The following is a 23,067-nucleotide window of genomic DNA, read 5'->3' as shown; positions in this document are numbered from 1 at the left end:
CTTGGTAAGCACGATGCAATAAACAGATCAATAACTAATGCCAGGTAGAACAGGGAAGCAATCTGAGTTGCAGAGCTGGGAATGTGTGAATTGGAGAAGTGTCATCTTTGGAGGGCCTTTTTGTACAAATAGTGTTAGCATTATCAAAAGACATGTGAAAGATTGTGTTCTTTTAAAGAAAAGGGTGACAAGTGGGTCATGCAGAATGAAAAACCTTTTCACGTTTCTTTGGTAAGGTAAGGAAGAACCATGGGGAAGAAGAGAGTGGCAAAGGGGAAAGTGAAGGCAACAGAAAGCCAGTAAGTTGGTGAGAGTAGAGAGTCCGCTCTGGTTCATTTCTTTTTTTCAAGTGGTGAATAACATACCTTACTAGTAAAGAACCCCAAATTGTGAAGCTGAGTGTCTTTCCAGAGAAAGGGGTGGATTTAGCTTGTCAGCCCTGTGTACAGAGTACAGGCAGTGCTTCTTACCCACGTTACGATGGCTTCTGCAAGAGTTAGTGGCATCTTTTTCCTCTTCAAGCATTGTGCTGGCAGTTGCTTTTCCCATTAAGTAGAGAAACGTAAGTCTTGGCTGAGCAATGTGAGTAAGGTTAAAATAAGAGAATACAAGTGACAGCAGTAATCAGTAAGACTCCATAGGAGATACGTTCACAGTATGTATCGCTAGCGTTTGGACTAAGGGTGGTACTCGTCTGATATGGCTGTTGGACAACGTTACAGCATCTCTGACTGTAGAAAGTTTTAGAGGCGACTGCCAATTTTTGTAAGGACAAACTTTGATTCCTTGGTCTGTGTCAGTATTATATGCAAGTTTGGCTTAGCTTATGTGCTTCCCCTAGGGAAAAGTGTACAGGGATCAACCCACAAATTAACTAGCAGCCTTCTCTGATTGTGATCAAGGCTGAATGAATACAGTAACATGTCTTTGAGATTGCTTCAGCTGTATCTTTGTAGGTTTCCTTTTAAGAAATAAGTAGTGTTTTGTTAATTATGTGTGTAATTTTTTGTAATGTTTCCAGCTCTTAATCTGAGTGTGGATGCTTAAGGATAAGTAAAAACATATTCTTGCAAGTATGTCTCAAATACTTACTTGTGGAGCTGCTAACTCATAGACTACAAAGGAATGCTTCTGTCAAGTGTTTTCCAGTGGGATCGATACTTGTGATGAACTGAAGAAATCATCCTAAACTGCCTTGAACATTGGGAAGAAAACCATGTTATTGTACAGAATTAACTGCAGAAATGGGCTTAAGGGGAGGAAAGCATATAAAGGTAAGAAAATAGGTATCCCGTGCAGGGAATAAGTATAAAACAGAAGTCTGGAATAAGGATAAGACAACAGGAAGTCTTATGGCCTGCTGAAGCTGAGAGACAGCGTGCATTGCTTTCTGGAGATCCGTGTGCTTCCCATCTGGTGACTGCCCAGACAAAACAGGAGAACCATCTGCCTTCCAGCTGGTCCGTCAGAAGGTGCCTACTGGGAGGCTCATGTGTTGCTTGTGGAGCCTGTCAGTCCTTGCAGCCCAAAGATGGGACATCAGGATCACTGGGGGAAGACAGGGAAAAGAGGAATGCATGCAGAGAGGGCTTTTCTGTTCATCATTAGGAACTTTGTTTTGTCTACCAGTTTTTGTGAGGGTGCATCCTTCTTCTGATGTCCTTTGAACAAGGAGTAGTGGTGTAAAACCAATACCCAATTTTAAAACATCTAACGTATGATCTTGCATCTGTTGGTCTTAATTAATGAGTGGAAATCAGCTTAAAAGACAGTGTGCAGAAATCTCAAATTTGAGTGCTGACTTCCCTTGACTTTCCTGAAAGCGGGTACAAAAATTATTGAAAGAAAAAGGATCTGAACAGTGTTACTTAAAAGGATTACTGTCTGCTAGAGAAACAGTAGCTGTTTGTAGTGGAGCAAGATTAAAATGGTATCTTGCAGATTTGACCTGGTTTGCTATAGAATCAGTTGTTTTTCTGTGAAGTTCACTTTTAGTTTATGGATTGCTTGTTGGCTTCTTGTTACCTGCTTTAAGCATTTATGAAAACACTTTGATTCATAACAATGCTTAACATTCAGGAGACCTCCTAACTTTTGTTTCAAAGGCTTGGTCTGGGATTTGTTTGTTTGTTTGCTTTGCATAATGAGTCATTAAATCTGAAGAACCAGAAGGATTGCTGTGAAAGTTGGCACATTCTGATCTCCCACCCGGGAAGGGAAGAGTGAGCAGGGCAGCATCTGACTGGGTCTCGGGTACCAGGAGAGGATGGAAGCCCTAAACCTCGCTAGGTAAAGGGATGGAGCTGGTTCACTCCCTAATGAGGTTTACTAAGAACAGCAACTGTATGAGTCCTTGGATAGTCTGGGCGGGGGCCAAGGGTATTAACTCGGTGCAAGGATTGAAATAGAAATCAAGTTTTATTTTTAGCAGCAGTCTCTTCAGGGCATATTGGAAACCTGATCGGTGAAGGGAAGTACCGTCATGCTCAGTACAAGGGAGGCACCTCTGTACCTGTGCCGTTAGCGTGATCGTGAGCTGGAAGGTGAAGTTGGGAGAGTTGCCTTTATCTGGCGTGTTGCTTCCCACCTGGTGCTTGCCGTGGTTTGGTTTATCCGTGATATGCTTGGGCAGGCGCATAGTGCTAAATGGTGAGGAGGGTGCAGAAGGAGAATGGCTTCCCAAATTACCTGTCCATTTTATGTTCCAAATAGCCCTATTTTATTATGCATGAACACAGATATTATTGGCCACATGTGTGGCTTGTACTTTTACTAATTTTAGCTGAAATATTTAAGGTAGTCTACTGTAAAACAAGCACAGACATTATGCTGATCACAAATTAATAGTTGTGAAGGCCTTTAGTGACTACAGTGGGAGGGGAAGCTCAGAAATGAGAATTAATTTGCCTCTAAGAGGATTTTTTTTTTCTCCGGGAAGCGGGCTGAATGTGTCTGTGAAGACACCCCCCAGTAATGCAGCACGTGACACAGGCTGTAGTGAAATGGTTGTTAACTGGTTTCCTGTTCTTGGGTATCCTGATTAATTACAGAAGTATTAGGCTTATTTTACAGAGATAGTTAGAGTTTGTGGGAAATTCTTTTCAGTGAAGCTTTTCTCCATAGCAGACTACTACATTCGTTATGGAAGACTAGGCAAAAAAATGACAGGCGTCTGTGCCAAATAATATTTAAATGTATTAGAAATTAAGATTTCTTTTATCATACTAGGGCAAAATAAAATTGTATTTTTTTAAAGGTTGCAGGGTAGGATAGTATGCAATTAATTTTCTCTTACTGAGGTAGAATGTGGATTTTGAAAGTTACAGTTTCATACTGTAAATTTACCGTAAAATTGACAAGGGCTGTAAAACCTGTCTGTTGACCTGAGACTGGGTGAAATTGAGCTCACGCATCTTGGGGATGCATGTCATGTGATGGCTGTGTCCCTTTTAATAGCCTTTTGTTCAAATCCCCCGTTCACCTTAAATGTAATAATGGCTTTAAACTGAGAGCGGGTAGACTTAGATTAGATATTGGGAAGAAATTCTTCCCTGTGAGGGTGGTGAGGCGCTGGCGCAGGCTGCCCAGAGCAGCTGTGGATGCCCCATCCCTGGCAGGGCTCAAGGCCAGGCTGGACGGGGCTGGGGGCAACCTGGGCTGGGGGGAGGGGGCCCTGCCCATGGCGGGGGTTGGAGCTGGGTGGTCTTTAAGGTCCCTTCCAACCCAAACCATTCTATGATTCTGTGAATTTTAGCTTCCTGTTAGTTAAATGGATTGCTTTTCTGTAACACAGAAATGCATTCCTAATACCTTTAAATCTGCTACTTTCAAATTTGTAAGCATGTTGTTTCTATGCAAATAATGAAGTCTTGAAGCACTGAACATAAATATTTTTAAGTGACGTACAAAAAAAGCCCCTGATGTGTAAAATCCTTTGGCTAAGTATTTCTGGACTTTTTTCATCTCTGTGTCCTTTGCAAACTGTACTGTTTCTGTAACCCACTTTCCTGTTCTATAGAAACTCAAGTAATTTTTTGCAACTTTAATTAATTAGGATGAACTAATTGCTTTGCAGATATGACACATTTTTTAAATGAGTGCCTTCTAATCATGAACATTACTCAAGTGTTTGTTTATTTTTTTAAATGAATAAATACATAATCCCCTACATGCATTGTGACTGGTTTGTTAAGCAAGATTCTGATGATAATATTTCTGCAAGTAAAATAAGATGATTATTCTGCCAGTTTAAATTGCAGTTTGCTTCTTACTATAACTTGGTTACAGAAACTTCGATGTTTCAGCTTTGAGAGCCGAGGCAAAATTCCAGTGTTTGGTCTTAACTAAACCTGGTGTAGGCGTAGGGTGAATTTATTCTGTTGGGCTCATTTCCCAGCTGCGCTGGGATGGATTGGCTCGGTCTGCCTGTGTGCCCGCTGTCTCTCCTCCCTTGCTGATGGAGACTGAAGAAAAGATGCAGCTGGGTTTCTGTATTTGTCTTAACTTGAAATGATACCTGAAGAAGCTTATGTTCTTTCAGCCTTTGTGATCCACAGAGGTGTCGTTGGATATAAATGCGCTGGTTCTATATTCTTCCTCTTGGAAAAACTTGCAATAGACGGGTTTTCCTCAGGCTGTTTCAACATCTAATTGTGTTGAGAATACATAATTTTGTTGTTCTCCACTTCATGAATTTTTGGGCTAGATTCCCATCCACATGACATGCAGCGGTGTACAAAATCAGGTTTTTGACTGACTTTTGGTCTACATAGTGAAATTACAGTGAGCCCTTTTTTAGCTGTTCTCTTTACCAATTGGTAATCTTACCGTGTCGCGGTATATCTGGTCTCTGACTTGTTTGAAAAGAGCCTCAGAGATGTATGGGATGGAACTGAGGAAGACTTTTGTTTGGTGCTGCAATGAAAAATTAATTCAAGACATGGCAACAGCTGCGGGTGACAATTTAGACTTGCTGAATAAGTATTGTAATCGGCATTTATCACTGACATCACATGGGATTAAACACTTTGAGGTGATTGTTCTTGGGCACAGCCTTAGGGAGGGTTATTACCATGACACAACTAGTTGTCATGGCAATGCATGGAGAAGAGGGAGACTCTTCCTTCCTCCTTTGCATTCTGCACTACTCTATTAAAGGGAAGCCTGAGATCATTGGCAAAGCTGTCATCGTCTTTTTTTAAATGTAACACCAAATTCTGCTATTCGTCCTTTGCGTTATGGTTGAAATCACAGCATGTTATGCATTAATGTTATGCATTACTTCTGTGGATTGCCTTTATGTTTAAAAGAGGCGTCGACTTCTGCTTTCTTATATTTGCTTGATTGTGTGGTGTGTTCTCTTGCTTCCCCTGAAGTTGGGTGTTTCTGGAAGAACCAAGTTTATCATCCCGTATCTGTCAACCAAGGTGAGAAAAAGGTGTCACTGCTGTATAAGGACGCTCCTGTTCAAAGCTGTGCAGGAAAATGGGCTAATACTGTCTTACAGGTTGCCCTCCCTGCTTTTCCTGTAAGGCTTCACCTTCACACCCTAAAAGGTGATTAGTTAAAGTGAAAGTTGATACAGAAATAAAGAAAATCTGTGGAAAGTGATACAGTAAATTAGTTTCCTGATGACTTAATGAGTTTCGTTATTTAGTGAAATTAATATTGCTAGCATTTCGTTTCTGTATGATTAACTGGGAGCCGTAGCCCTGCCACTCACTGTGCTCACCTTGGTGAAACTCGAGTAAGGTGAATGGGTCTCTGCACAAGTGCTCAAATTACTGTTTTAGAATCCAATTTATAATTAAAATTTATTTTTGAAGATCCAGTTTTAGAAGTACATTGTAAGCATCCCTTAATGGTTTACTTTATGCAGCTAATCCACTTTCTGTTTCATGTCCTGAACTAATGAAAGGTCTTCATAAACCTTTCCTTGCTTGGGTCTCACCAGAGTATGACTCTACTGGTGCTGATCAGCTGTTACATATATGTGTTCAGCCCACAAATAGCATATGCTGGCAAAGAGTTTTTATTATTAAGTGTAAGTCAGACTCATAATTTTGCTAAATGTTGTTTTTCCTTCTTAGAAAAGTTGTTGAAGTTCTATTTGTTTGGAACTCTATGGTCCTTTACCACACATTTTAAAACATAAGGTTTTGTAACTGTTGTTTTCACAGAGAAAAGTTGTGCCAGGTTTGAAGTCTCATTCAATGAGTTTGCTTTTTTTTTCTTGCAAGTTGAGCAGTCCCAAGTTAGTTATTCAATAAAAGTATCTGCAACCTCGGATAGAATTTTATGTGTTTATTTGAAGGATTGGTTAAGTCTTGGTTGTAGAGATTTTCTTAATATGGTACCATTCTTTCTCACAGTTGCTGCAGCCCAAGCCATAGCAGAAGAAAGAAGAAGCCAAAGTGGTGTTAGCCCTATTGCAGTCCAGACCTCAATAAATATAAAGACAGCAACTAAACCAGGTATAATTATTGGTCACTGTTGTTAATGAAGTGCCAGGTTCACAAGGGAGAGTTAGTAGGGAATGAATAAAACGGCTTTTAAAAAGAAGTTTGATGCTCTTTTTTTGCAGGAAGCATCGGAGTGTAAAGCACCTGGTAGATGGTTTGTAGATTCATTGAAGGTCTGGTTTTGATGACAGACTTTTTCTTTTGACTTGCTCAGAGTTCAGTTCATAAAATTGCCTGTATTTTCAGCAGGGTTTTTGTTCTGGTTTTTGAGAGGGGGGGTTGTGCTCTGGTCAGGTTATCAGTCAGTTCACTTCTTGCTGAAATTCAAGTTTTTATACCTGCAAGGACTTAAGCAGTCTTGGTTCTGCTTAGCCTGCAAACTACCTATCCTGCGGTGCTTTGAATTTGTCATGACAGGTGGACTACCTGTTCTCAGATTGAGTTTTCCTAGATTCCTGTAATTCTTGATCATAGAAATGAATATGTACAAGAATGAGGATCAGAGCTGAATTTGGAATAAATGTATGTTCTCACACATCTGACTTCTGGTCAGGCTTGCTTTTGACTGTGCATGTTGGGCCTTTTAATATTGTGTCTGCTTTCTGCCACACCTACGAAAAATAGTGAACTGGTTGTTGTGAGGGAATGGGAAGGGGCAGGAAGGAAGGAGGGTATTCAGCTTCCTAGGAATTTTTCAGATGATGCCTTTAATCTCTATATAGGTTGTGCAGTGCTTTGGTGGTATGTGTGTATCTCAGGAGGTTCTGTTATCCTTTTGATACTAAAGACTTTTGACTTTTAAATTTGAACATTCAAAATAACTGATGATTATGTGTCTTCAATTTTTTTTCTTTTGACAGTGATAGATGGTTCCACTCTAAGAACAGAAGAAAGACAAAGACTGGCCAGGGAGCGCAGAGAAGAGCGGGAAAAGCAACATGGTATTTTCATGTTTCATTTAAAATATAATTTCCTAAAATGTTTGTGATAAGGGAATAACTTATTTTCTTACTCCTTTTGTTCAGTCATTGGGGCTTTTTCAGCTTCCTGAGGACCAGAGACAAGGTCTGCTCTTGGTCTCGCATCAGTGACTGTCTGCGAACCTGAATGGAGAAGGATTAGATTTGAATTCCAGAGATTTTGGGCTTCTTGAAGCTGTATGTCACTTTTGACCTTCCATTTCTTAGTGACCACCAAGCGAATTTAGCCAGTTTCTTACTGAATACCTTAATGAGAACACTGCTGAGAGTAAAAGTTTTAGCTTAGAACTGGTTCCCTGAAGACTGATGTTTGGGGAATGCTGATTCAGAGAAAACGGAAAAAGATTTAGCTAGTTGAATGGCTTGATTGCCTTGAACACTGCTTCCCTTGTTTCCTAGCGCACTGAAATGACTCCTGGATTGAAGTGTCAGCAGTATGCACTTTATCCTAGCAAAGAATCTGGGACCCAGAGAAGAGCGTAAAACTCTTGCCCAGCTTTATGCTGCTTGTGACGTGGATCTGTGCAGCAAGAGAGGAGAGAGTCACAGTATGCCCTGCAGTCCTGTTTCTTGTCTCCCAGCTTGTAAGGAGCACTGTCTCTCTGGCCTGTGTGTTTGTTAATAGAAAAGCACAGACACACAGCAGTGGGAATGATTGTGTTATCCTGACATGGAGAGAGGAAAGGACTAGAACGCGTATAAACTCAGAAGTGGTTTGGGGACCTTATATGTGTAGTAGATACTGCCTGTTCATTTCTGGTGTAATTATCTGGTCTCTTGGTTCATTTTATCTGTCTACCCATGGAAAATACTTCTGTGTATACAACCACGAGCTTTTTTTCACAGGACTTGAAGCTTCCTCTTAAACCGCGCACAGCTGTTCCTAGGTGGAGGCTGTGGAGAATAGTGACATAACAATTACGAACTCAAAAGCAGTAACTGTGGGGTTTTCCCATCTTGTCACTCAGTGCTTTAAATCTTTTCATTGTATCTTGTTCCAAAAAAATTAAAATCGCAGCGTAGAAAATTCTGTCTTGTGACACTCAACTTACTACTTGCTTATAAAAACTTGGCTATTATGATGGCAAGAAAAGTATGTGCCTAACATAGGGTATATGCATATCCTGACATTGCTGTCTAGACAGTAAAGTCTGATGGCAGGAAAGGTTCTAATTCCAGCCTAACCTGAGGACAGAATTAAAGACTCCTCTGTCGTCAAGTGCAGCATCATCCAGCTCTGCAGGCTAATCTTGCTGTATCTTTCAGCTTTGAGTGGTGGGAATTCTGCTTGGTAGTCTCTTTCCTGTAAGTTGCATTGTCATGTCAATGAATAGTTAAGTTTGATTTTAATTTTTTCCTAAAAATTTACAGCTGCCAAAGAGACACAAATCCTTGAAAAGGAGAGAAAAGCAAAACTCCAATATGAAAAACAGTTAGAAGAAAGGCAGAGAAAGCTAAAAGAACAGAAGCAGAAAGAGGAACAACGGAGGGCAGCAGTAGAAGAAAAGAGAAAACAAAAAATAGAGGAGGAAAAGGTACTACATATCTAAGTTCTGCAGTTTTAAAGAAATTCCTACATTGTTTTCCTACGTTACCATGCTCTGAAGTGCTGTGAAATAGAAAGTTACAGAAGTGGTAAACGTATTGGAACATAAAAATATTTTCCACATCTCTACAGTGGGCTATATAGACACATGTCCTCCTTCCTCACCCCAGGCCTAGCTTTAGCTATACCCAAGGCACTCAGGACTTCAGGAGCTGTGGCTGTTGCTTGGCTACTGGTTGTTTTTCATATGAGCAAAGACCTCACCCCATATTCCTACATTTCTAGATTTCTTTTGGTGCACTTTGTAGATTCTGTTTGTAAACCAGCATGGGTAGCAGGTGTTAGAGTTTTCTTATTTCTGTGTTTTGCTTACTGAGAGCCCCACGGTGGCCTAAGAGGCTCGTGTTCTTTCAGTTCTTCAAAATTACGATTTGTTACTCTGTGTTGAGCAGTTGATAATGTTATCTGTGTAGTTAACCATTTGCTGCTTTGAACTGTGTATTGACTGATTTCACTTGATTCTTTGCCTTTGCTTTGGTTGCACATGGACCAGCAGAGCAGATTTTGAGTTACGGAGCTCATTGCAAATTGATAGAAGCTGAAAGTAGAAATAAATACATGAAGTTCTGCCATCCCTTGTGAAGAGTAAGTCTGTTAGTGCATATTAAATGTGATGCACGTTCTGAAAGGGTACATTTCCAGGGTGTCAGCAGTAAAGGTATGGCATGCACTGGGCTTCCATAAGGTAGTTGTAAGAACTTGCTGTGGGTCATTGTTGAAGAGCCTGCCTGGCGGACTGTTCCGTTGTAGTCCAGCCATTGTTACATTCTCCTAGCAATACATCTTTTTTTACCCTTTTTGACTGGCAGTATTGTACACTGGTGTTTGGTTATCTTTAATCAGCTTCTGGGTGTGTTCAGATTGATATTCCATTTGAACTTCATGGAATAGTTTACATTGCTGGAGAACAAGCAGAAATGTTTGGGTGGGCCTTGACTGCAGTCCAGTGCAGTATCATCTCTTTAAGCAACTACTTGAAGCAAAAAGTGTCCCTTATGCTTCAAGAGGTGTTACCCCAAGCCTGTAGTACATTTATTCGTGTAATTTTCAGGATGGTGGATATGTTCAAAGTGGCCACTGGAATGAATAATCAAGGAATACAAAGACTAGCCAATGACTGGCTGGTGTTAACCTTGTCTTTTTGGTCCCTGGAGGAAGGTGACCTTGTACGTTGAGAATTACATACGAAGAATCCAGCAAGTGGAAAAATAGCGTGCATTTGACCTGTAAACTTTGTTTTCAACCAGAAGGTGAAAACAGATCATGACTTTGATACTCTGACATTAGAAGATCATTGCTTTTAAAGAAACTAGGGCAATATTTGCCAGCAAGATACCACCTACAGTTGTAAATTTAGTAGTGCATCAAAAAATACATAGCCTCCAACATTCTTGTTTAGTACTTCAGCCAAGTCTTCCTTGGATAAAGTAGAAGCAGCAGCACAATAGCAAATAACATGGAAAAAGTAGTTCACTACCTAAGAATCTTGAAGACAGCTAGCTGTGGCTAAGATTGAGACATCTGTCTTCTCACAGTTACTCTTATTCTGTACAGCTGTGCAACTTTGTATGTTGCTATCTTGAGCTGATAACTCATGTTCCGTTGTTTGTAAAGTGAAGCTTGTGTCTTTAACTATGACTTTGAAGAATTGCCGTACTGCAGATACCTCTGTGGAAATAGCATCTACAGATGACATAATGTCTGGGTACTTCGGCACCTTAGGTAAACTCTAGTTCAGGGTTCCTTAACAGAGGGGAAACTAGGCTTTATATTACAAACAGAAAATTATTTTTTTTTTGTCAGTGAACAGAATCATTCCTGCAAAGTTTACTTTGTCTGTTATACACTACAATTGTTTTAGTTTGTGTTGTGAAATGGTGTTGAAAGAAGGTGAAAGTCTTGTGTCCTCAAGAGGGAGAAATGTTTGGATAATGAGTCCCCTTGGCATCTTACTGCAATGTATCAGCAGTAAATACTGCTTCAAAAGATCACTTGGGATACAACTGTTCCAGGAGAGAAATTTGTTGTTGACATGTGGAACCTGGCTGAGAAGAAACAGTCTAGTGTGGTTGCAGTTCATCTTCATGCACAAGAGAGAGGGATCCCCCATTAGTAGTTACTAGTCCTGGAGACAGTAGTGAAAGCTTCTTTCAGTCCTCTTTGTCCTGTCAGCAGTGGTTGCTGAGGTCTGGACTTGGTTGGTCTTTTTTGTAGTTTTGCCTTCATGTCTTGCTATTTCTGCTTTCATCATATCTCTGTTAATGCCAGTATCTGTTAAGACTTGGGTCAGTGTTTGCATAGTTCTCTGAAAATACAAATAACCTTATACTTGGTATGTTATAATGGAGAATTTTTATCACCTTTTAGAAATAACTTCAGAATATAAGTAGTTTAAAGAGTGAGAAATTAGTTTTGCTCAGATTGGCATTCATCCCTATTTAGAAAATAAGTAGTGATGTTTGCTGAATAGGAAATCTGTTTGGTGGCTATTTTAAGTAAAGAGTAGAATAGATAATCTGTGCTTTAGCTCAACCTAATCATGTTTGCAGTGTTTTGAAACCATTAATTGCTCTTAACATTCCTTGCATAATAGTTTTTGTACCAAACACTTGTTATCAGGCAGTATAGGTAAACCAGATTTTAAATCATACTGGGAGAAAAAAAAAAATTGCATATTTTTGTCTTCTGGCATAGCTGTGCTTTATAGTTATAAGCTTCATAGGGATGTTGTTTGATGATAGGAGCGATATGAAGCAGTTATGCATCGTACCTTGGAACGGAATCAGCGACTGGAAACACGACAGAAGAGATGGTCGTGGGGAGGATCGGTAACTCCAGATTCAGAGAGCAAAACAGGTAAGTAGCACCTTTTCTAGCGTGGCTAAAATCACAGCATATTATGTGTGAACACTGGCAGGTGCAGCGCTATTCCTAGGGACCTGGGCATGCTTTCCTATCTTGGATCTTATAACAGGATCTACAGGTAGCTCGTGAGGAAAGAGTCATATCCATACTTGCCCTGAAATGCTGCTCAGAGCTATTTTTAACTTTGGGAAGAGCTACAGAGAAGCCACAAGGGAAATGCAGCACCTGGCAGCATTGCATTGCCAGCCCCAGACCATCAGATAAAGGGAATCGTAATGCAGAATGTTAAAATAATTGAGTCCTTCAAATGCAGTGCATGTAATGGTGTGCTAGGACTGATGATAAACAGAACAAAAAAAACCTGTTGTACTGTAATGCTACATCTAAAAGATTTTAAACACAGCCTTAGAGTTACAGAATGCTAACTGATTATTTGAACAACCAGTAAGGAGATGCGGTGGGTAGTGTCTGAGCTTCTTGGAGGACAGGTTCTATTCTGGATTAGGTGATGCATTTTTAACACTGTTCAATTTGAGCACAGATTTTTTTTTTGTATTTCACACAATTAACTGTTCCTGCTTGTAAACATTCTGAAATCAGAGCAGCAAATCAGGATTGTAATGGAAGGGATCGTTCCATGCACTACCTAACTGGAAAACACACCCCACCCCCAATAAGTAACTTAACATAAGTTATTGTCCAGAAATGAAATAAAACAAAAAATGCTTCAAGTCAGCCTATCTTCTTAATTGGTGGAATTGTACTGAATGTGATTTAGTAGTCTTCTGTCAGCTTAGTGTGGACTTTTTAGTGTTTGTTTATAACATGTTTGAAAGTGCTTTGATATAAATTATTGTTACGATACCCAGCTTCCCCATTTTTTGGTTAACTTGCATTGTTTGCTATTTGACCTTGTGACTTAGCTTACAAACCTTCTTCTTCTACAGAACAACAGACTGCAGATGAAGGTGGATCTGGTGGTATTGATTTCTAAAATGTCCTTTTTCTGTTTTACACTCACTACTAACCTTTTAAACTTGAGCTCTTGTTTCTCTGAAACTAAGGAAAACCATCTTCTTATAGATCTTTTCCTGGATCTTGGCCAGCCGTGCAACAAATGTGATCCCTAAGTAGAAAGCAGCCCCCCTATGTTTTTAACTATCCCTCCCAGCTAATTAAACTACAGCTTAAGTTGTGGCATCCTGAGGGAATTTTCAGGGAAAGGATATGTGCCTTTGGGTTTTTAAAGATGAGTGGATACAGCATGGGGGAGGAGAATAGAAATTCTTAGTGGCATTTATTTGAATATAAATTAGTTCAGTAGTCTTAAGCTTTTTTTTTCTTTTTTTCTTTTTTTTTTTTAGGGAAATTTCAAACCCTTTCATTGTTTCCTAATTTGCAAAAAGTACATGGCAGGGTTTGGTCTGTTTTCTTTTTGCTTTATTTTACCAGCAATTGAAGTAACATTTGCAAAATAAATGATATTTTGCTGAAACTGTGTGAAAAGGAATGAATGCTTTGTTCAGTTTGATACTTTTTCCATGAAGAGTTTTGCAAAATCAGATCTGTCCAATTATCTAAACATAATTCTATGTATTAAATGTGTTTTCATTGGATTTCTGGCACTTCTCAGTGCACAGACTGAGCCATTCATATAAATGCTTTGGATCACTGGTATATTTGTCAAGGCTACATGGTTAATAAGCAAAATTATTTCTTGTAGCTGGTTTAAGATGATAGCTCTCAGCTGAGGCCTCGCTAAATCTGAATTCTAAAAATCTGTGCATGCTCACAGCGTTACTAATTCAATACAGCTGTCTCGTAATGCTGACAATATGAGACTTGAAAATGCAATGAAAGTCTGACTGAGTATGATTTAACTGCTGTGGCTTATTCTGGCAACACAGCAAAAGCATATGTATTTTATTTAACTTCTCTCTACCCTTCCTCTGCACAGCATGAATCCCTAATTTTCTCCAAAATTAGCCAGTTTGACTGGATTGGTTTACCTGTTTAACATGTGTTCCTTGGATACATATATAAATCCAATTACTGTATTGCACTTTACCGAATGTCATTTAACCTTGAAATGAGGAAATCACATTTGCCTTGCACGTTTAGGAAAGCACTATTTTTTTCTCCTCCATTGTTTTCTACCTTAATTTTAAAGCTAAACTTAATAACAAACGAAAAAAACGTGCTTTGCTCTCTCCTCCAGTCTTGTCTGTACTTCTGATCTAGAGGAAGATTTTCAGTGCTGGTGAAACACATAAAAAATGAAGTGTCTTCCAAAAAACATCTCCCAATGTAATAATACATGCTTAAGCTATACCTTATGCATCATACAGTAACGAGGAGGAGCAGATAAGTTCGGCTACAGTAGATCAATTTGGAGAACTTGGCACCACTTTTGAAACAAGTGACTGGAGATAAACAGATAATGCAGTGTTTGACTAGGACATTTGTGCATCCACTCTGTTTTAAATTTGTGTTTTGATTTGATGTTGAGGTTTCACATGTATAGCTGTTTACCTGGGGTGGATAATGTGAAATCATAATTGGATTTACGCTTGTTGTATTTATTCCTGTTTCAGGATCATTCCTGGCCTTTTACCTTTCTGGGAGCTCCTCACTTAATTGTTACTTAAAATCTACCCAAACCATATAGGATGCCTAAGTCCAGCTGGCTTTCTAAAAAATCCATATTTGGACCCTTTCACCTTACGTTTACATAACTGCTGGAAAGACAATGATTACCTGTTTTTTAATACTCTGGAAAATGACAGCCTGTGAGCTTTATGTCATCATGGCTGAGTAGTGCATCTTGTCAAACAACATACCTAGAGCAAGTTTCAATAGAAATTACTATTTTTTTATCATCAGTTTCTGTGGCAGATCTGGGTTTAAAGGCTCAGTTTCTTGAAATGAAAACCATTGGAGGAACAGATTTCACATACTCTTTACATTACTTTAGGACTAAAGGCTTTCTCGTCTATTGTATTGCTGTGCAAAAAAAATAGAAAATCAGCTATGTTCTTCCATGAACTGACTGTGTCAACAGTAATATTTAGGAACATTGACTGGTAAAGCAGCATTTGTGGGTGATAGAGGTAGTGTGCTCTGGAAAGGGACCCCCCTGTAATTGAACATTTCACTAAGCATCAGCCATTCTGTATTCTGTGCAGAATGTGATTCACTGAGACTGCAGCAAGTACCCCGCTGATGGCCTGAAAGTTAAAAATTGATGAAAGCCCTAGAGTCAAGTGTTACATTAATGACATTGCTGTCGGTGCTAAGATGAAACGTGCAGGGTGTGGGTCTGCCAAAAGAAATGGCAAGGCTGTGTAATAAAGCATCCTTGAGGACAGTCCTTGTAAATGAGGGAGGTTTAGTGATGACTGCTAAGCAAAACTAGATGTTCAGGTGCAACTGTAGTGGAGACATGTGCTATTAGAATAGAAATTGGGCTGCCAGAGTCTCTCCTTTCTAAATAAAGAGCTTTGTTGTCCTAGTAGAAATTTGGAAGGAAGTGAGAGATGGATAATCTCATTTTATTTAGCCTAATTTTGTCCAACCTCTGATAGGCGGTGCTGCAGCACCCTCTCTCAGTGAAACTCTGAGAAGCTAAGATTTAGAACTGTTATGTCTCATAATGATTTTCTTAAGATACTGAGTTTCCCGGCTCCTTACCCAATTGCAAGCCTTGCTGCATGGCAATTATATGCTTTCTTTGGCTTTGCTGCTACAGTGTGCTTTCCCCCTTCCATTAAAAAAAAATACAAATGTTTGGTATCACATGGGATTTCGCTGTATGCTTCTTCCACTTCAAATCACTTGATTTGTATGTAAGTATTCAAAACTTTCCCCAAAAGAAGATATTTGAAGTATTTTTTCAAAAGATACTTTGTAAATACCTATATAACTGGACTAACTTATTCAAGAATATCCTGCCTGTCTTCTAGAGGTTTTTTTCCTAGTGAATTGTCCAGACCTTCAAAGTTTGCAGAAGCTATTCTGTGGGTGAGATATAGAAAAAGTTGGAGGCCATTTGATTGTATATCTGCAAATTTATTGATCAAAAAAGCATTGATGTCTTAAGATCTTATGCAATTAATACAAACTGAAGTTTTCTGGAACAAGAAAACTCACATATCAGTATGAATACCCTTTACCAATTCGATTTTTTTTCTGTCAAGACATCAGTTGAGATATTAGGTCATGCCCTCACCACTGCCCACTGAAAAAGAGACGTTTGTTGGTTTTTTTTGTCTGAACAGTCATGTTTAGCCTGTACTTTCTTCTTTTTTGAGTCTTGTAGTAGAAGTTTCTTTACTGAACAGCATAGCCCACCTGCAGAACTTGTAAACCTGCTGGAAAATAATTACTTTGCTCAGCAGTTTATCTCAAGGAAGATCTCATTTTTTGCCCTCAGAGTCTTGGTAGGTTATAGACCAATTCTCAGATTTCATGCAAGTGCTGAAGTGCTAATTTGAACCAAGAGAAATTTGTATGAATCATCTTCATGATGTTTGGAGGCCTTAGGCTCACATGCTTGAGTTCAGGCAGGAGCCAGGGAGCAGACACTAGAGGGTAGTCTTTACCTTCACAAAGCCCCAAATGCATGTATTCCGTATATAAAACCTCTAAAGGCTGTCTTAGTTATCCCAGTACTCAGACTTCATTCATAAAATGGCTTTTTTTTTTTTTGTTTCTTGTTATGTCAGGAAAGTATCCACTCAGCTCTTTATTTCTTCAGTAGCCTCAATAGATCCCCCTTTCTCCCTCTTATCCCGTGGAGACTTGGCTCTTGTTCGCTGTGACAAGAGCTTGCCACTTTTGTAGCTTCAGTGCCGAAATCTTTTTCACTTGGTGTGATTTTGCAGGAGGGCCCTAGCTCAGGAAGCCTGGGTTGGGTACGTGTTTCAAAACTACAGTGCAGGGTCAGGGCTGTCCCTAGGAGTCCCTGTGTCCTGGCTCTTGCAATAAGTAGCTGCTACAGCATGCTGGCCAAAGGGAAAAGGTGCTGCCTCGGTGGTGAGTAGTGCTGCTTTTTCCTTTGGGTACTTACGCGCTAATATGCTCACATTAATCATCTTTGCTATCCAGTATGCCGGTAAAATTGATTACTTGTGTTTGATGTATAGAATTCCTTGTATTTATTATGCTAGTCCGCGCTACTTTGTGTGCATTACTGTTTTCTGCTTATTGAGTTTCCAATAGCAACAGGTATATGCTTTTCCAAGGCTTTCACACTCTGAAGTAGTGTTCATCCTGAAAGCACGTTATTTGAAATCAAAAAGTAGATATTTATCTAGAAAACTTGAAATTTTGCCATGCAGGATGTGATTTTTATGTGTGTATATGTATGTCCGTGTGTATACACGTACAAAAAAACCCCCAACTAATGCCTCTTGTGTCAATTTTTTCGGAAAAGTTGCAAAATTGATAGGAGGCATTAACTTCAGGACTAGCTTTTAGAGAAAAATTGGAAATTTCTAAAATAGTTATAGCAGCCCTTGGGAAGTAATCAAAAAGAAGAATGCTTTCTTGCATTTCCTCAGGACTTGCTTTTATCCCTCCAAAAGCATTTGTTTTGCTTTTGTTAACTAGTGATTGGAAAACGGCTTAGACATTCCGACGTAGAAGGAATGAAGACAGAAATTACTGTTTTTCAGGTTTTGTTGTTACTTTCTTTGTCTCACCAGTCTGGTAACAGCACACAACCTCAGCAGCTTTTGTCTTTACATGTTAGGAGCGCAGGATTTAAAAATCACTTGTTTGCGTACATATGCATAATATCTTAGCATGACTCCACTAAAGTACATGCCTTTTCTGTGCACGTTACGACTGGTGCTAATTGTATCAAGTCTGTTCAAAGGAAAAAAAATATTAATTCTGTTTCTCATTAAGCAAAACTAGAAATAGCTTTCAGGATGTAATACTTCCGAAGGTAGCTCACAGCAGTGTGCCAAGGTTCTTCCTCAGGTATGAAGATGAATTCTAAAGTAAGCGCTTCTTCACACAGCCAGCAAGCGGTCCACCTCCACAGCAAACCTCAAACAGACAGAAGCTGTCATGAATAAACGGTTGTCATCATCTGCAGCGCTTTTAAATGCTTCTGATCGAAGTAAGTGTTTGTGTGTCTGCTGGTAGCAGGTGTACTGCTTAACTGTTACTTGGGGAGGAGACAGGAGTGGAATGATGCTCCTTTTCCTCCCTTGCTGTGTAGCTGACTTGATATTTTGATCTCAAATACATTTCATGCAATTTGTTAATCCAGCTTGACTGTTGAGGGCTTTGACCCAGTTGATGTGATCTCTGTTAGAGGAGAAGAGTAACGGTAAAAATTGCTGGTTTTTTATTTTTTATTTCTGTAATCATTTTACTGAAGTCAAATCTTGGTGAATGATTGATTCACAGATCATTTCATATCATCTTTACGGGTTTGCATGCCTTAAATCACACCCTAAAATTTCAGCAAAATAGAAATAGTACAAAAGTAGCGTTTGCCTTTTTCTGTTAGACAGTTTCAGTCATTTGATTGCCTGTGGAAAGGAAAAAATCAACTTAGTTTTGACATCTTTGTGTTGTGCCAGCCCTGTACTCTATAGACACACACTTTCTTTTTAATGTTAGAATTCTGCTTTAGGTAGAGAAGGATGCATGAAAACCCCCTGACACCTGTGGGAGTTTTTTGGGTGGGAGGAGGTGGTTTTGTTTCGATCTGGAGTTCTAGTATGATTGTAGCCAGAGCGTGCAGCTGACATGGTTTCCTAGACCAATAAATTGGTGTAATCTTGACACTGCTACTCAAATTATGCATTTCTTAAACGGTTAGTACACGCCACTGCTTGCAGGCATTCTGCATTACTTACTGTGCCAATGACTACCAAGAAATAGAAATGGCCTGGAAGTCAACTATTTCTTTAATTTTATTTTTTTAAGGGTTTCTGAGAATGTTTGCACTCTAGAATAGAAATCATCTACCAATTTCTGTGGCTTCCAGTCTCATTTTGAATTACAACTTTGGGGTGGATAAAGCTCCTGACTGCAGCGTGTCATGTTTAAAATGTGTCCCACACAACTAGTCTTAACAGGGATGTAGAGAATGACATAGATCTCTGGTTTTCCCACTGTCTGATAAACCTGTACGTGTGAGTCTCCTCTCTGCCACCTCCCCTTTGCCCCGTCTGGATACATTCTGTAAATCATGGCAATCTTACCTTTTCCAAATAAAAACCCGAACAAATTATGAGACACAAGGAATTTTCCTAATCTACTTGTTAAGAAAAATAAAAATTATTTGCATGAGCACATATCATCTTGATTTAGCCTGAGATTTCCTTGTGGGGAATCTCCCCAGTGTTTCATAGGAGCCTGCCTGTATCCCAAATGTATTTTTGTTTTGGTTTGGGTGGGTGGTTGGTTTTTTTTTTTTCCAAAATGAAAAACTTTAATAAGCTAAATGTAAATGTAATGTAAAACCAAGTTCAGCTAGGTCTATGCTGCAGTATTCTGTCAGTCTGCAGCCTTTGATCAGATGAGCTGTGCTAGAGGAATCCCTAACGTGGACACAGCTAATGGTGATTTTGCTGGTTCATGTTGGAAGGTGATGCAGCAGAAAAGCTTGTACTCATACTCTGTATGCCGGCTAGGGAATTCAGTGAATATATCTGTACTGGCAGGGTTCTGAGTCACTGGAGACTGCTTGTGATTTAAAATTATTTTTATTTATAATGTGTCTGCAGGGTTCAGCTCTAAACATGAGTCAGAAACAGGGCTGTAAAGTACAAATTAAGGCACTAACAAAGGAAGTCACTAATTATCAACTAATTGGGATTGCTTTCAAACTTACTATCATACCTTGAAATCCTTTGTGAATCCTTGTTTGCTTTGGAGGCAGAATTCTTAAGTGGCCTGAAATACAAGAAGTTTGGACAGGACTCGAACTGATCCACGTGGTCAGAATGTAGAGGTGGACTGACTGGTTTAAATCACTACAGCAAATTAGAGCAGGTCTGTGCTTTTGATCTGGCATTCAAGAAGAATTGGATGTTTCATAAAAGATGGCTAAATTCAGATGACAGAAAATACAGTCACAGAATTAACCAGCTTCCTTCTGCTGTGCATAATGTGTGCCTGGGAAGGTGGAGGAGCAGAATGCGGAAATGGGAGGAAGATGCTTGGCTCTGGATCAGTGGAGTATTTCATCAACTGTGTTCGGTGTTAATTCTGAGCTTACTCTCACTCATACAGAATGTGAGCAGCGGCCTTTTTTAATATTATTTATTGATTTTTAAAAGGTGCACAAGAATGGCCTTGGTAAGGTCAAACACGAAGCCTATTGAGGCTGGCATCCTGCTGCTATGATCAGTAACGTACAGGAATCTGAGAAATAATGCTTTATTTCTTATATTATATATATATATAGAGAGAGAGAGAATAATTCTTCCCTGATCCAGTTTTCCTGCTTCTGAAGGATTCATACTATAAAGTGACTTAATTATTCATCTGTATCTTAGGGAAGTGTTGGAGGAGACTTCTAAGCTTTTCAACATAATTAATCCATACGCTTTCACTTGCAGGTACCACAAAGAGAAGCGCCTCATTAAACAGACTGAATAACAAAGTTCCTCTACATTCTCAGCAGTCAGCCCTCAAAGGTTCACAGGTGGAACAGAAAGGTGCTAGAAACCAATTTGTTTTGGAGGAATGGGAGGCAGTAAATGGGAAAATTGAAGCCGACTTTAAACCATGTCCCAGTTTCATGATAAATGTTTTTACTCAGGCCTTCACTGCTGTGCATGTAGTCTGTGCACTGTGGCATAAATAGTTCTGTGCACTGCAGTGCCAGATATTGGGTAACTGGGTCTATAAACCAGGGTTTTCCCTCTGAAAAGTGGAAGGGTGGGGGGCCGAATAGAAAAATGGCAGCCAAACTGTTGAGCTCAAGAAAAAAAAAGTGCTTCGTCATGATAGATCAGTAGATTTAGCTGATTGGCAAAAACAAAGCATGGGAATGGCAGTTTAGAAAATCATACATATTTATATCTTGTTAAAAATAATCTTCCTTACGCTTGGTCTCTAGGAGGAACAGAAAAGAAGAGGAGCACATCTTTGAATAGAATGAGTAGTAAACCCCAGTCCTCTCCAGAACTAGAAAAAGTGAAAAAGGAAGAAAAAACAGGTGGTTGTTTCATAAAGCTGAATATTTCTTTTTAAAGCCATTCATAGTAAAGTTTGGATAGGCTTAATTTCACTAGTTTCCTTGGGGAACTTAAAGTTTTAGGACTTTTAATGGCTTTTTAATTACCCAGTGGTAAAGATAAAATTGTAAGGGGTAAAAGGTTAAATCTCGCCCTTTGGACAAAAAAGAAATCCTGTAAGAAGGACTTGGACTTTGTTAAATGGCACTGTAAGTAGATAGCAAAATGTCTCTCCACTTAAGAGAGCGACGTATTTGATAACTGGTAGGTTTAAATGTAAGATACAGTAAAAATGTCACTGGTATGTTCACTACTTAGTTAAATCTTACCTTTCCTTTCTTAAGCTCTCTTTCATTATTCAATTTAAAAGCAACTTCTCTGTTCCTGCTGCTGGCCTAAACTTTGTGCATGCAAATGAGGGAAGAAACCTGTTCTCACTTAAGTCTCTTTTGGTCTGTGTATTCTCCCCTAGGTTACAAATAACCTCTTTTCTAGGAACTCTTCCTAAAGCTGAAGACTAGCAACTTTTCTAATGTGTTTTTCCCCTTATGAGTTAATAATTCTGAAACTTTCCATTTTAGCAACTATTGCCAACAGTGGAAATTATACTCTGCTTCAACGTCTTCCCTGTATGGGAACCTGATGGGTGTTGTCCATGTGAATTTGTGTGTGCAAATGATGCCTGACAATAACCTTTTGCTTTGACTTGCAAGTCTTCTGTTTATTATGTCAGAACAGCCTTTCCTGCATAGAGAATATAGCTCTGAAGAGCTGGGTCAAAAACTTTTCGTACTTTGACCGACTTCAGCATTCATCTGTTGTATGCATGCCAGTCTTTGCGCATTAAAATGATCAGTATTAAGCAAGCCAAGGAGAAGCAGCGCAACGTAAGAGATTGCAATGTTTAACCCTTCCGTGCTTTTAGTTTGGATTTCCCTCTCCATGACTTCAGTATTTTTCTTCCAAAACTGTTGATTTGCAACAATGCTCACAGTCTTCCTTTGCTTTGTGCTTCTTGTCTTTTTCATTATATGATTTCATGTTGGATCCTTTTTGGTTTGTTCCCATCATTTAGCTCGTCGCTCCCAGCTCAGTCCTCTGGACAGTAGCGTAATCAGTCGCCTCCTCGCCCCCACACAGGCATCCTTAGCTAGGAGTAAAAGTGCTGCTACATTATCGGCTGATGGACAAGATCCCTCAGGTAACAGGAGGGCAGCAAAGCCTGAAAGTTTAATGTGGTTGCTTTTCAAGCAAGAACTTACATGATGGTTGCTAACTGTGCTACACTTCAGTGTGAATCAGACAGTTAATATGGGGTTATGTATAATATTACTTATCCAGACTTTTCTTTGGTCAGTAATAACCAATTCATCTACTATGTTGCATGTTTACAAACCCACAGAATAATACTGGCTTTTAAACTCCAGTGCCAGTTAACTTGCTGTGCAGAGAACCAGATGCTGGTGTTTGCTTTGGGTTTTGTCTGTGGTTTGGTTTTGGGGTTTTTTTGTTGGATTTTTGTTTTTGTTTGTTGTTTTTATTTTAACTGACAGAGATCTGCATTTGAGCATACCCTCAAATGAATCTGAGACTGGTCAGAGAACAGTGCTAGGAACTGAAAGGGGAAAACCCCAAACAAACATGTAATTTCAAAGGAGGCTGAAAGGAATAAGTGCAAAGCCTAATGTTCTTTAGGGGGAGAAATTCTTAAGAGGAACATGACAAAAGGGTTATCAACATAAAGACAGGGAGCCCTGAGCTGGCTTTGCTGAGGCTGATTGTAGAAGTAGAGGCATACTAGAAGGAGAAGGTACTGTAGAGAAACGCTGGCTGGCTCAAGCAATTTTATGTTGGTCCAGACTGAGCTGATAAGCCCACACTGTGGCTCAACCTAGTACTAGCGCAGGAATCTCTGCATCATGGGCAAGTCCTGGCTGCATCCCATATAT

General features: G+C 39.5%; 1 protein-coding gene across 3 annotated transcripts in view; it reads left to right on the top strand.

Moving 5' to 3' along the window:
- The window catches only part of MAP7D3 (MAP7 domain containing 3), a 46,994-nt gene that overhangs the window by 7,900 nt on the left and 16,027 nt on the right, over positions 1 to 23,067 (top strand). Inside the window, exons 2-10 of one of the 3 annotated variants that reach the window (XM_055727214.1) lie at positions 6,372 to 6,473; positions 7,322 to 7,402; positions 8,813 to 8,976; positions 11,789 to 11,903; positions 12,860 to 12,892; positions 17,938 to 18,039; positions 20,498 to 20,596; positions 21,001 to 21,099; positions 22,194 to 22,319. In XM_055727214.1, coding sequence (XP_055583189.1) covers positions 6,372 to 6,473; positions 7,322 to 7,402; positions 8,813 to 8,976; positions 11,789 to 11,903; positions 12,860 to 12,892; positions 17,938 to 18,039; positions 20,498 to 20,596; positions 21,001 to 21,099; positions 22,194 to 22,319 — 921 coding nt within the window. Of the gene's footprint in view, positions 1 to 6,371; positions 6,474 to 7,321; positions 7,403 to 8,812; positions 8,977 to 11,788; positions 11,904 to 12,859; positions 12,893 to 17,937; positions 18,040 to 20,497; positions 20,597 to 21,000; positions 21,100 to 22,193; positions 22,320 to 23,067 lie in introns of those variants that run through there. The other 2 variants (XM_055727215.1, XM_055727216.1) reach the window with 2 other exon arrangements.

The sequence above is a fragment of the Falco cherrug genome, chromosome 15 (genome assembly GCF_023634085.1).
Source record: "Falco cherrug isolate bFalChe1 chromosome 15, bFalChe1.pri, whole genome shotgun sequence".
Taxonomy (NCBI): domain Eukaryota; kingdom Metazoa; phylum Chordata; class Aves; order Falconiformes; family Falconidae; genus Falco; species Falco cherrug.
Note: the sequence above shows the minus strand (reverse complement) of the source record. Positions and strands in the feature narration are given on the sequence as shown.